Below are 13,097 nucleotides of genomic sequence, written 5' to 3'. Positions count from 1 at the left end.
AAGGAGTTAGGGGTACTACAAGTGGTTCACAATCCCAGGGAAGAGTGTTTGTTATGACACTTCAGGATGCTCAAGCAACACCAGAAGTGGTGACAGGTACACTTTCTATTTTGGATAGAAATGTTACTGTGCTTATTGATCCTGGCTCAACACATTCATTTGTTGCATCATCTATTGCTATGCATTTGGGTAGACCACTTTCATCACTAGATAGTAAATTGTTTATTTCTACACCAATGGGAGAAGTGGTAGTGGTTGCAAATGAGTATCGGGATTGTGTGTTGCAAATGAGAGATAGATAGTTAAAGGTGAATTTGATACCATTGAGCATACCAGACTTTGATATCATTTTGGGTATGAATTGGCTATCTACGTATCATGCTTCAATAGATTGTTTCCGGAAGGAAGTTGTATTTCAGATACCAGGAGAGCCAAAATTCAGATTTACCGGAGAAATAAATATTATTCCAAACTGTCTCGTATCAGCTATACAAACTAGAAAGTTGTTGAAGAAAGGGTGTCAGGGGTACTTGGCTTATGTGGTTGTTACTGAAAATAAAGAGGTGACACTTGAAAATGTACCAGTGGTAAGGGAATTCACAGATGTGTTTCCAGAAGACTTATTGGGCTTGCCAGTGGATAGAGAGGTAGATTTTACCATTTAGTTGGTACTGGGAACAGCTCCAATATCTATTGCTCCGTATCGAATGGCACCGACAGAATTGAAAGAGTTGAAAGTACAATTGCAAGATCTACTGGATAAGGGCTTCATTCGACCCAGTATTTCACCGTGGGGTGCACCGATGTTATTTGTTAAGAAGAAGGATGGTACTATGCGGTTATGTATTGACTACAGACAATTAAATAAAGTAACTATCAGAAACAAGTATCCATTACCACGAATTAATGATCTGTTTGATCAGTTGCAAGGGGCAAAGGTGTTTTCTAATATTGACTTGAGGTCAAGATATCACCAGTTGAAAGTAAAGGATAATGACATTTCTAAAACTACTTTTCGAACTCGATATGGCCATTATGAGTTTTTGGTAATGCCTTTTGGGTTAACCAATGCTCCAGCGGTGTTTATGGATTTAATGAATCGAGTATTTCATTCGTATATTGACTTTTTTGTTATTGTCTTCATCGATGATATTTTGATATATTCTCGGAGTGTGGATGAACATGAAAAACATTTAAGAATTGTGTTACAGATTTTACTGGAAAATAACTTTTTGCTAAGTTCAGGAAATGTGAGTTTTGGCTTGATAAAGTTGTATTTTTGGGGCATGTAGTATCTAGGGATGGTTTTTATGTTGACCCATCAAAAGTGGAAGCAGTGGTGAAATGGGAAAGGCCTACTAATGTGACAGAAGTTAGAAGTTTTCTGGGATTAGCAGGTTATTACCGGAGATCCATCCAAAGGTTTTCTAGTATCGCATTGCCATTAACAAAGTTGACCCGGAAGGAAGTAAAGTTTATGTGGAGTGAGGAATGCCAAAGAAGTTTTGAAGAATTGAAGAAAAAGTTAATGGCAGCCCCAATGTTAACTATTCCGTGTGGTGGCGAAGGTTTTGTGATTTACACTGATGCTTCACCATATTACCATATTAGAAGTTTCTCTAACAACTTACCTACAAGACTGTAATATTTAATTGTATATAATGGATATGTTTTTTTTCCTTGATGCTGGTGTATATTAGAAGTAGTATTGAAGATTGTCGTGGGACCCACCTCTTGTATACATAAATATTTCATTTTACTAGAATAAAGCTTATTCATTAAGCTGACTATAAGCAGGTACCTTCCAACACATTCTAGTAAGCCACTTACACATGACACGTAGCCTAGAAATAAAATAAAATTTTATTGGAGTTTATTTTTTAGACTTTCTCATCGACTGGGGATTGAAATAAAAAATAAAAATAAATAAATAAATAAGTATAGAAAGTTTTATATGGGAAAAACGCAAGGGAAGGAAAGTGAAGCGGTGTGAGAAAGGAAGAGGGAAAAAGGGAGAAAAAGGAAAGGGGTTTCTTTACCATCCTTATTAGATTCAAGTGCAGGTAAGGAGATTTATATTTTTTAACTCTATATTTGACGTTTAGTATTTAATATTTCCATGTATAATCTGATTCATAAGTTTTGTGTTAATTTGATAGACTCAAGTATTAATTAGTTGGAATAGTTGAGAATGCATTGATTTATATATATATATATATATATATATATATATATATATGGTTAATAATATGAGAAAGCATGCAATAAATGTACAGAAAGAGATTACAGAAGTCAGAGAAGAGATTTAAAGAAGAGAAAAATAGAAAGAAGGGGAAAGAGAAAATACTGCTGGTTTTTGTTTTATTACCAAATTAGTAAAAGTATTTTATAAGGGATGTTTATTAATTTAATTTTCGTGGATTACTCGGTTATGGGTGTTGTAGAAAGGATATCTATTTATTTATTTATTTCACCTAACTCAAGTATGACTTTATTAATGGTTAGCTAGATGGAATGGTGAAGTTGAGATTTCATATAAACAGCTGCGTTTTCAATTTTAATTATAATGGTGTAGATGGTTGGAACTGTTATAGAAGTAATGATTATTATTTAATTTTATGTAGAAATAAATATAACATGAGTATAATGCTGTTCAGGCAAGGAGAAGGAACAAATAACTTCGGCAATATCAAAGGATAAATAGACAATTTGAGAAGTAGCCAAGGTGAGTGTACTCACTGGAAGTTTTATGTTTAAATGTGATAATTGATGTCTTGAGAATGTTTATATGAAATGAGGATTGTTGATATAATACGAATATATTATATAAGGTCCATACTCTAGTCTAGAAGGAGAGTAATATATCATATAAGGTCCATACTCTGGCCTGAAAGGAGAGTACTACATTAACTAAGGTCCATACTCTGGCCTAGAAGGAGAGTACTATATTATATAAGGTCCATACTTTGGCCTAGAAGGAAAGTATTATATTTTAATGCCTATAATATGTTAATGAAGTTTAACTGGAGTTATTAAATAATATTTGTTATATTACTCTGATGTAGGAGTGTTGTATTCACTGGGCTTTAAGCTCACTTCTTCCATATCTATATTTTTTTTTTTCACGTATCAGATTGGGTTGCTACTGCCAGGTCTAGAGTCTTGAGTGTGATTGGAGAAAATAACAATGGAATATCTTTTGTATAAAATGTAAATATTATAATAGGATTTAATATTATGACTTGTAATTAACGTTTTAGTTTTGGCGGGATTGCATAATGGGCATGTAGTTTGTTTTAAATTGTAAACTTTTAGGCAAGTACTATGATATATGATGACGTCATGTACGTATGAGATTAATACAGATGGTTAGATACATTCCAATGGCTCATTTTATTTAATAGAGTAAATTGGGTTAGGGTGTGTCATGGTAGATGTCCTCATTGGACACGACTTGGCTGGTATTGTGAAGTCCTACCAATAAGGATATAGTTTTGATGTGCACTGATTAGTGTTTAGCATATGTGGGTGTTTCATGCATGTAACAGCGGAACGCTCAGGTGTGATTAGTGGTAAGGAATCCAGAGTTGGATCCTGATGTTAGAAAAGTTTTCGATTGCAGAATTGAGTCTTAGTGACTTGTGATTCGAAGAAAGTGGGTTAGTGATAATGTAATTGTTGTTTGGGTATGGGATAGCCAAATGGACCGGCCGGACATTGTGGACCATACCCGGCTATAAACTCAATATCAAGACACTGACAAGGATGACGGTTGGTGTGTCATGGGAGACACTTACGGTTTCAGGTGACGTCATAGGCGTCTCAGGAAAAGGGTATGTTATGGGATTGTATTAGGCACTGGTGATGCCACATTACATATAAGGACGTTGTGGGCGGGCGCTAGTTGCCGACTATACTTCCATGCTGACGAGTATGTGTGGGCGGGCTCTAGAAGCCGACGAGGCTACCGTTCTTATGAGTGTGTGTTGATAGACACTAGTCGCTAGTCAGAGTAGCAGATCATGGTAAAATGTATTCTTTCATGATTATGATGGTTGAGAATTGGCAGTTTTTCATTGGTGTAATGCTGGATTGGTGGATTGCCACATTAGCATTCATGACAGTGATTATGTTATGGATTTCTCAATTCTGTAGAATGTCATGATTATGAATTCCTGGGTTGGAATATGGATAAGGATGGTGACGATAGTAAACTAATATGGTGATGTTTTGGGTTATCATTTAATTGACTTGCATTTCGATTGAATACCGATTGTTAATAAGGATTGATTGATGTTAGAGATTGATTTTACCTTAACTGGTGATAAGAGTAGACGTCAGGAATAATGTTATGAGTATCTTGACAGTTATGATTTGCGTTAGCTCGGTTTTGTGGGATTCGAATCCATTATTGCTTGAGGGCACAGACTTGTCAGGCTTTGGCTTCGCAGATTAGAGTCAGTTGATAGTAGATGCATTTTATCAAGAGATTTTGTGTCCACTTTTCCTTGTAAGTATCTGGAAAGTTGGAGGGGATTTTATAGACTGTTATGTCTGTTGTATGATGTGAATCCATAGGCTTTGCAGATTGTATGGTGATGTTGGTTAGAGTTCTTGGCGAGTTCTGTGAATGTGATAGACAAATCATCTTTTCTTTTTAAGGAGGGTAAATTTCGAGGACGAAATCTTTTTAAGGGTAGACTGTGATGTCCATCACTTTTTCAAAAAAAAATTTTCCCGGGCATTTCTCATTTTGGCATAAGTGATTATTTCATTATCTCGGGTTACGTGCCATGTTTGTGATTGTGTGTCACAAAGGTTTTACAATGATCTGGAATGTCTTGTTGAGTTCGGGATGCATCGATATGCTTCAGAAATCATTTAAACAGTTTTTGAATTTTTGGGCCGAGCGACTCGTATGGGTCCCACGCCGGGATTTTTGGGTTTTGGAGTTATTTTCTTAATTGAAAAATAATTATCTTGGATGTCACTTGTTTTATTCATGAGGGTGGAATGGTCATTTGAGGATTGTAATGGCATTTTGGTGGTTAAGTGAAGAGGTGGGGACATTTTGGTCATTTATCATGGTCACACATTTGACTCATGGTGGGCTTGACACATGGACACATGGACACCACATGACATTCATTTAGCTTACCTTGTGTGACTCATTTATTCAGAATTAGGCTGTGTATGGCTTCTGTAATTTTCCTTCCACCTTCGTCCATCATTATCCTCCATTATAGGACATGGTTTTAAGCCCAAAATTGAGAGCTTTGCAGGGTGAATTAGAGGCTGCCGTGTGAATGAAAAGTGAGCTAAAGAGAGTGAGCTTTCCATTGGTGTATTGGGTGTGTCAATTCCTTCATCACAGCATTTCAAAAGTTGGTTGAAAAGGGAGGAATTTCATTGATAGCAAATGAGTGTTTGTTCTTCATTTTGGTGATTTGATCCATCCATATGGTAGCTTGGAGGTGTTTGTTCCAAGGGTTTGAACTCCTTCTAACCCTCAATTCCTTTGCCTTTAGTGAGTTAATATATTTCAAATTAAGTTGTAAAGTGTATAAAAAATTAAACTGAAGCATGCTGAAACTGTTTGATTGAAATTACACGCTACTGTTTTGCTCAAATTCCTGTAAATTCGTAATTTATCATTTAGAAATGATTTGATATTATGATAATATAGTTAATTAGCTTTCATTGAGAATTAGCTTCACATAAATTGGTTGAGAAATGAATTTACTATGAATTTTTGAAGTTAGAGTGTTCTTGCTGGAAATTTTGGGTTGGTGCAGATTTTGTCCGAGTCTTTCTCATCAAACCTGCTTTAAATGGTAAGGTATTTTGGTGAAGTAAAATTTTATCTTGAAAATATAGTCTTTGAACTTTCAGTGGCCTTTGGATTCACTCAATTTGGATGAGAATTGGGATTTTTATGATTTTTCAAAAATGGAAGCTACAGGATGGAAATCAGTTTCTGGGCAGATTTTATTTCCAAATTTTGGGTCAAAACTGTTTCAATTGGGAAGGGATTTTGTTAAACTAAATTGACACTTTCAAAGTACATTGTTTAAGCTTTCATTAGGCATTGGAATCACTCAATTTGACTTAGAATTGAAATTGTTATAAATTTTCAAAGATGGAGATAACAAGCTACGTATAAATTGTTAACAACTAGTAGGGGTTGTTTTAACCCTCATACCCTTTGTTTCCTTGTGAATTAAATCCTTTAAATTAAACCATTATATGATTTGAATTAGGCTTTCTTTTACAAGCATGTTGTGTAATTAAAATCTGAAATTTTGTAACTTAGACAGAAATGATGTGTTATGTGTTTTAAATATAGAATTTGAGCTCTTAAAATGTTGTTGATATTTATGTGCCTAAAAACTGAAATTCTAGTAATCACAATGGTTGTATTGTTATTGTTTGACAAGTTAGAAATTATATATTTAGTTCACTTCAATTATGGGCTGTTTTGTTATAAGTTTGTTGTTGTAATAGTGTTCAAAAACTAAATGATACATTGTCCTTGAAAGATGCTGCCATGATAAATTTGCTGCCAAAGTGTGTCCATAGAATTTCTATATGTTTTCTATGTCTAATAACTTCTATATTGTATAGATTAGATGACAACATACTTGTGTTGATTTCTTGAAGGCTGTGATAATATGTCATTGTGAAGCTTGCTGCCATGATAAATTTGTTGCCAAAGTATGTTTATAGAATTGAATTTTGATGTGAGTAATGATGTGGTATTATAATATTGTGAAACATGTGTCAATCATGCATTACATTGGGAAGTAATGGGACAAAACTGATTTGTTAAGGAGGAGTTTTGACTGGAAAACAAACTGAATTTTTTTTGGGAAATATTTTAAGAAAAAGATTTTGTGAAAACCCGGACGCCAAGGGGGTACTGAGAGTCCGTGGCATTAATGTAGCTTAGAGAGAACTAAATAGATCGCCTTAGTGTGGTTGAGCCAACTTGGCCCCAAATGATGCCACGGGGTTACCAAGGGTCAGTGACAGTGGCCAATCCTTCTCTTGTATCACCAAGGGGGTACCGAGGGACGGGTTACGTTAACGATTTGAAAAGTGAAGTTTTTGAAGTGAATTGGAAAAAATAGAAGCGATATTGCATGACATGGCACCCATTGCATGGCATACCCATTCATGACTTGGTTTATAAATATGATATTGTGGTTATTTTTCTCTCGGAATAGCATAGGACCAACTAAGATATTGATTGGAAAGAATGTGGTAATAATGGAGTAATAGAGATGGATATTCTCAGTTTGTGTTTATGATTAGACATGAGTGGTTATCCTTTTGTCTAGGTGTAGTAAATCATTAATACTAAAGGGTTCCTTAGGTATTAATAGAGGGATAGTCTTTTCACGGTACAGGGGCATACATTTAGACTGATGGTTGTGATAATGAGAAATGTGATTCTTTGTATAAAAGGTCGTAATAAGGGAAATGGTTTAGACTCTGTGTATATGGCACTTCATATTCTCCTATGTTGACTGTTTTGTGAAACAGCATGATGATTTGATGATTATTCTCCCCTTGACTTGTATAACTCCCTTTCTGTTTCCTATTCTTTGTTTGGATATATTCATGGGGGTATTAAGGAGTGGTGGTTAGGCATTTCCTGCTGAGCTGTGGTTGCTCATTCCTATTATATATAAAATTTTTTCAGGTTATGGACAAGAGGTCGTAGAGGGAATTCCTCCACAGCCATGGATGGATGTTGGGTTCTATTTGGTTATATATCTTTGTATAAATAGAAAATGTATATTTTGAGACCAACATGTATATTTGTAAATATTCTTCCAAATAGATTTTGTTTAATTATTGTAATTAAAAGATTATGGGGTTTTACGTATGAAACCTACTTTTATATTTTCAGATAATGTGTGGACAGGGAAATGAACTTTATGTGTGCATGTTGGGACAAGGTACTTTATTTAACATGACTTTTGAAACAAGGGATTTTCTTATTATCAGCCTTGAGTATTAAAGTTTTATCTAAAATTTTTTAACAGTGTTCCAGGTCTCGGTCAGACATTTCTGAATATGAGTATTTCTTTGTTTTGTTTTATGTTCACAACTTGAATTACGGTCTAAGGTCGAGACAAGTAAAGAAAGTAAAGAAGGTAAAAAAAATAAAATATTTAAAGTTATATAAAGGATAGCTGTGACATTTTAAATTAAGGAATTGCACATTAATGAATTCAAAGATTTTGTTGTCATTTCATTTAAAAGAAAATGATAATGTAGTGTAATTGGAGAAAAGTGGAGTACGAATATCTCCTTATATTATTACTATATTGTATAATATATTCTAACCTTATATAGGATTACTATATATAGATTATAACCTTGCATAGGAGTGCCATATACATATAAAGTTTACTTATTTATTATACATAATTCCTCTTATATAAACCCGTCTTATATACGTCAATATATTAGAGCATTTTCAAAATGCATAATGCTATATTTCCATGCCAAATCTATATGTTGAGAGGAGTTACAATGTCAAAATGCTATATTTTTACAATTCTTCTCTAATTGTGCATTTCATCCAAAATGTTATTTTTTGACGCAACAACCCTTTCATGTTTTGAGAGCCCATTGAAGTGCCTTATTTTCATTTTAATAAATTTTGACAATCTCAAAATATGAGAGGTATTTTGAGAGAGCCATCGGAGGGCCTATTTTTAGGTTTTTTGAGAGGCCATTGGAGTGCCTTATTTTCATTTACCTGTTATATTTTAAGTTTGAGAAAGATGCTCTTATAGTGTTATATACTATCTTTTATGTTTCTAAATATATGGTAAAATATATTATTATTGTATTGTATAATATATTATAACCTTATATAGGATTACCATATATAGGATTCTAACATAAGATTACCATATATATAGTCACTATATATATAAGGTTTACTTATTTATTACACATAACCCTTCTATATAAACCCCTCCTATATACATCAATATCTCATGCACATCAATAATAATAATAATAATATATATATATATATATAATACAATACAATATAGTAATAATATAATCTACAATATATTCTATCAGAATGCTCATGGCGTTTCTCTTGGTTTTTACAATTTTAACTGAATAGATTATATTGAATTCAGCCTCATCTCTGTTTGGATACTGGGATCCATATCCACATTCATGCTACCCTATGAATAATTAAGTTCACTTTTTATTTTATTTTTTTATGAAATTTTCTAATTCCAAATCAAGAAATTTATGTATATATTTATTTTGTCATACTTTAATTTCTTCTACATAAAATTATCTTCAAAAAGTATCTATAGCACACAGTTAGAATCAATTCAATCCCATTTAGTACGTTAAATGAAACTGATTTGTATTTTCTCTCCCTATATAGTTTTGCTGTAGTTAACATTAGGGGTGGTAATTGGTGGGTTTGGGTGGGTTTGGAATGGGTTATTAACTCATTATCAACCCACAAATAGTGAGTCAAAAATAGGTAACGCCTTAAATAGGCATATCAAAATGGGTTAACCCATTTTAAGTTTTAATTATATATATATATATAATTGTTGATTAAGTTGTATGGTGAATTTTTCCAAAGGAAAAAAGGAAAAAAAAACTTGTAATGAACAAAATCAAAAAATTAATGTAAGAACAAATTATATATATATATATATATATATATATATATATCTTTAGAAAAAAAAGTTTTGAGCAGGCGTTATATATATATAATGCATATGTATATGCATATTATATATATCTATAGAAAAAAAAAAAAAAAAAATTAAGGGCAGCAGGTTCAATAAAAAATTAAAAAAAAATAAAAATTAGTCCATTTATACAACAATTCACAAGTTACTGAATACAAGCAAATTCCCTTTAAAAAAAAAAAGTTTCTGTTTCCAGGATCCAAACAATTCAAACCCCAAAAAAATAAATCTGGAAAAGGATTTTCTTTCAAAACAATAGGATATGAAAACAACATAACACTAAATTATATATATATATTAGATTTGAAAATTGTGAAGAGTCATTTTTACCAATAAATATTTTTATTTTATTACCGTATCATTGTCAGGTGTCTTATTTTTTTTTTTAATAAATTTATATATAGGAAGTTGAAGAGTGATGGAGAGAGAGAGTTATCACTGAAGAAAGAAAAAAAAAGGGGACTTTGTTTGAGCCGGTTAAGATGGGTATTCGTTATTGACCATTGAATTGTATTAGTATCCACTTTTTATCATTATTGATCCACTCATTTTATTTCAAATAATTTAATTTTAATGAGCAATTTGAGCAGTACCTTTAATAGATTTGGACTTAAATTGCCACCTAGTTAACATGTTTGAAAGTGTTTTTAAAATTTCAAATAAAATATCATACCATTCCAGCCAATCGATGTGAATCTCAGACTATGTGATTGTAATTTCAAAACTTGAAGCAGATAAATATCCACAATTTCAAGACTTGAAGTGAAATTAATTTTCAAACATGCAAGTACAAGGCAATGAGAAACTTCTGTACGTAACTCATGCTAATTTAGAATTTATATAGCAGTCGGTGATTCACAAAAAAAAAGTAAACCTAAAACACATAAATATTGGTACATCCTCACATGTCCCCACTAGTGTGTGTGTATATATAATATAAAAGATGCTATCTAGCATTTTAATTTCAAAAAGTAAAACTGCATGCCTAAAGTCATCTGTATAACAACCTCTTAAAATTTAAAAAATACATGCATAATTAAATGTATAGATATAGAGAGAGAAAAAGAGAATATGATACGTACGTACATGATGATGATTGTGAGACAGATCGAATTGCAACAGTTTTAACTGCCTCCTCCATGAGTGAGAAAGACAGAGAAAAGCGGTGAAGTGAAAGAAAAGGAATTGAGTAACATGATAAAGTTGACAAACTACACAACAAACACGGCGCTTTTAACGCTACTTTTTCATGAGCCCCATCTCATGGAAGGACTTTTGAGTGGCTTTACCCCCCAAACTTCACGCCTCAAACATCGCATCTCTTCCCCCTTTCCTTCCCTTTAAATTCCTCTCCCTTCCCCTATCATTCCCTCATTCCCTTTCTTGTGCTTAGTGAAAGAGCTAGATTATAGAGAGAGAGAGAAAGAAAAGAAAAGAAAAGAAAAAAAAAATGGCAAGAACTCCGTACAGCTCTCTTCTGTTGCTTGCGACTCTTCTCTTCTTGATTACATTCTCCAATGTGGTTGAGGTAAATAAATCACACTTGCTTCATTTCCACTGAATTTATCTTTATATATTTTCTAATACGTTAATTTTCTTTTCCTTCTTTGCTCATTCTTGTAAATACAGGGTTACAATAAGCTCCGCCCTCAAGGTATGTGAAATTGGTACAATTTCATTAGGTATATAATTTTTTATCCGTACGTCACGATTTAATTTGACAACTTTGTTGTTATAAATTGCAGATTGCAAGCCAAGATGTACACATCGGTGCTCGGCGACATCGCACAAGAAGCCGTGCATGTTTTTCTGCCAAAAGTGCTGCTCCAAGTGCCTGTGTGTGCCACCGGGAACTTATGGAAACAAACAAACATGCCCTTGCTACAACAACTGGAAGACCAAGGAAGGCCGTCCAAAATGCCCTTAGAATTTACTTTTTAGTATTTTCATTAAATCACTTTTACCTAGTAGGATAACCATGGGCATTTTAGCCTAGTGTTAATCTACTGGCTTCCAAAGTAACGATCTAGTGTTACTTCAAGCCCTGTGAAGGTGGTTTCTACTTTGCTTTCAATAAATGTTCCCAAAAACATAGAAAAATCAATTGATACATTTTTCTATCTTTTTTACTTACATGATAAGTACTGCCCGTGTTTTGAGTACTACTGTGTTTGGATGCAAGATAGTTTTTTTTGTTTCATTTATTTGTTTTACACCAGAAATAATAGTGAATTATGGAATAATCACAAAGCTAGAGTTACTAAGATTGTGGTAATGGACTCATGGGTTAAGCATTGCCGCCCGCGATCTACCTTTGCGGATTTTGGGATTCCGAGCAAGCAGAGTTACAATAAGCATTGTCATTTTATTTAATCTCTCGATGGTTCTCATCAATAATTCAGTAGTAAAAATGTCGGTTTTTAACTGATTGGGTCATTAGTAAGAGATAGTTACTAAATGGTAAAATTAAAACAATGGGCTATTTATTGTGAGTTGGTTCAAGAATATTATTATACTCTATGTTTTAAAAACTTTCTGTTTTAAAAAATAAAAATCCCTTTCAAGAACTGTGACTCTCCTGACAAAAAAAAAAACTCTCTGGGGAACAATTCTATCGTACTCCTTTCTAATCATTATTAAAATAGAATACAATCATGAGCACCGCAAGCAGTATTAATGGTTTCATATCCGTACATGTACCATGGACTTTAGAGTTATTTCCTTGGGACTTGTGGCGATGGGCTTTGGTTTTTTTCTTTGAAGTGACGCTAATTGGCTGGCCATGTACGAGTATTTATATGATGGGCCCCACAGCAACGTAAACCGTGACTTTGTGTTTTTAAATACGGAATGCTATATATAAAAACTCGTGGAAGGCTTAAAAACAAGGAAAGCCCAAACCAGTTGCATTTAATTTGGGTCAATGCAGTAGCCGAAAGTGAAGGACTGAGGCAGGGAAGAGAGTGAAAAATAGAAAGGGAAACCCTTGCCTGCTCACTTATGAATATGATGAACTTGCTTTTTATCACTGAGATGGTGCAAAAATTAAAATGACATATGTTTTTAGATTATTAAAAAATTAGAGATTTAAAAAAATTATAATAATTAAAATATCTAAATAATAAAAATTACTAAATAAGATAAAATTGTTCTGCATTGATCTCCTTCACTTCCAAAAAAAACTCGTCATGGACTTTAACTATGGATCACATATGAGTATGAATAAAATTTTATACCATTGAGTACTTGACCTTAATTCTTTGTAAACTTAAAATATATTATACATATGTATAATATATATACATATGTATTATATATCATATAATATACATATGTATTATATATCAT

At 32.9% G+C, this 13,097-nt stretch overlaps 1 protein-coding gene across 1 annotated transcript; it reads left to right on the top strand.

Annotated features, from left to right (window-relative positions):
* The first annotated feature begins 11,116 nt into the window (after positions 1-11,116).
* LOC132283726 (protein RSI-1) lies at positions 11,117-11,999 on the top strand. The gene is made up of 3 exons (XM_059785735.1): positions 11,117-11,277; positions 11,379-11,403; positions 11,495-11,999. Exons 1-3 carry the CDS (start codon positions 11,200-11,202, stop codon positions 11,674-11,676), a joined length of 285 nt encoding a protein of 94 aa, XP_059641718.1. The 5' UTR covers positions 11,117-11,199; the 3' UTR covers positions 11,677-11,999.
* The last annotated feature ends 1,098 nt before the right edge of the window (positions 12,000-13,097 follow it).

This window comes from Cornus florida, unplaced genomic scaffold (assembly GCF_030987335.1).
Source record: "Cornus florida cultivar Cherokee Brave unplaced genomic scaffold, ASM3098733v1 CherokeeBrave_3.0.0_Hap2_Chr11, whole genome shotgun sequence".
Taxonomy (NCBI): Eukaryota; Viridiplantae; Streptophyta; class Magnoliopsida; order Cornales; family Cornaceae; genus Cornus; species Cornus florida.
Note: the sequence above shows the minus strand (reverse complement) of the source record. Positions and strands in the feature narration are given on the sequence as shown.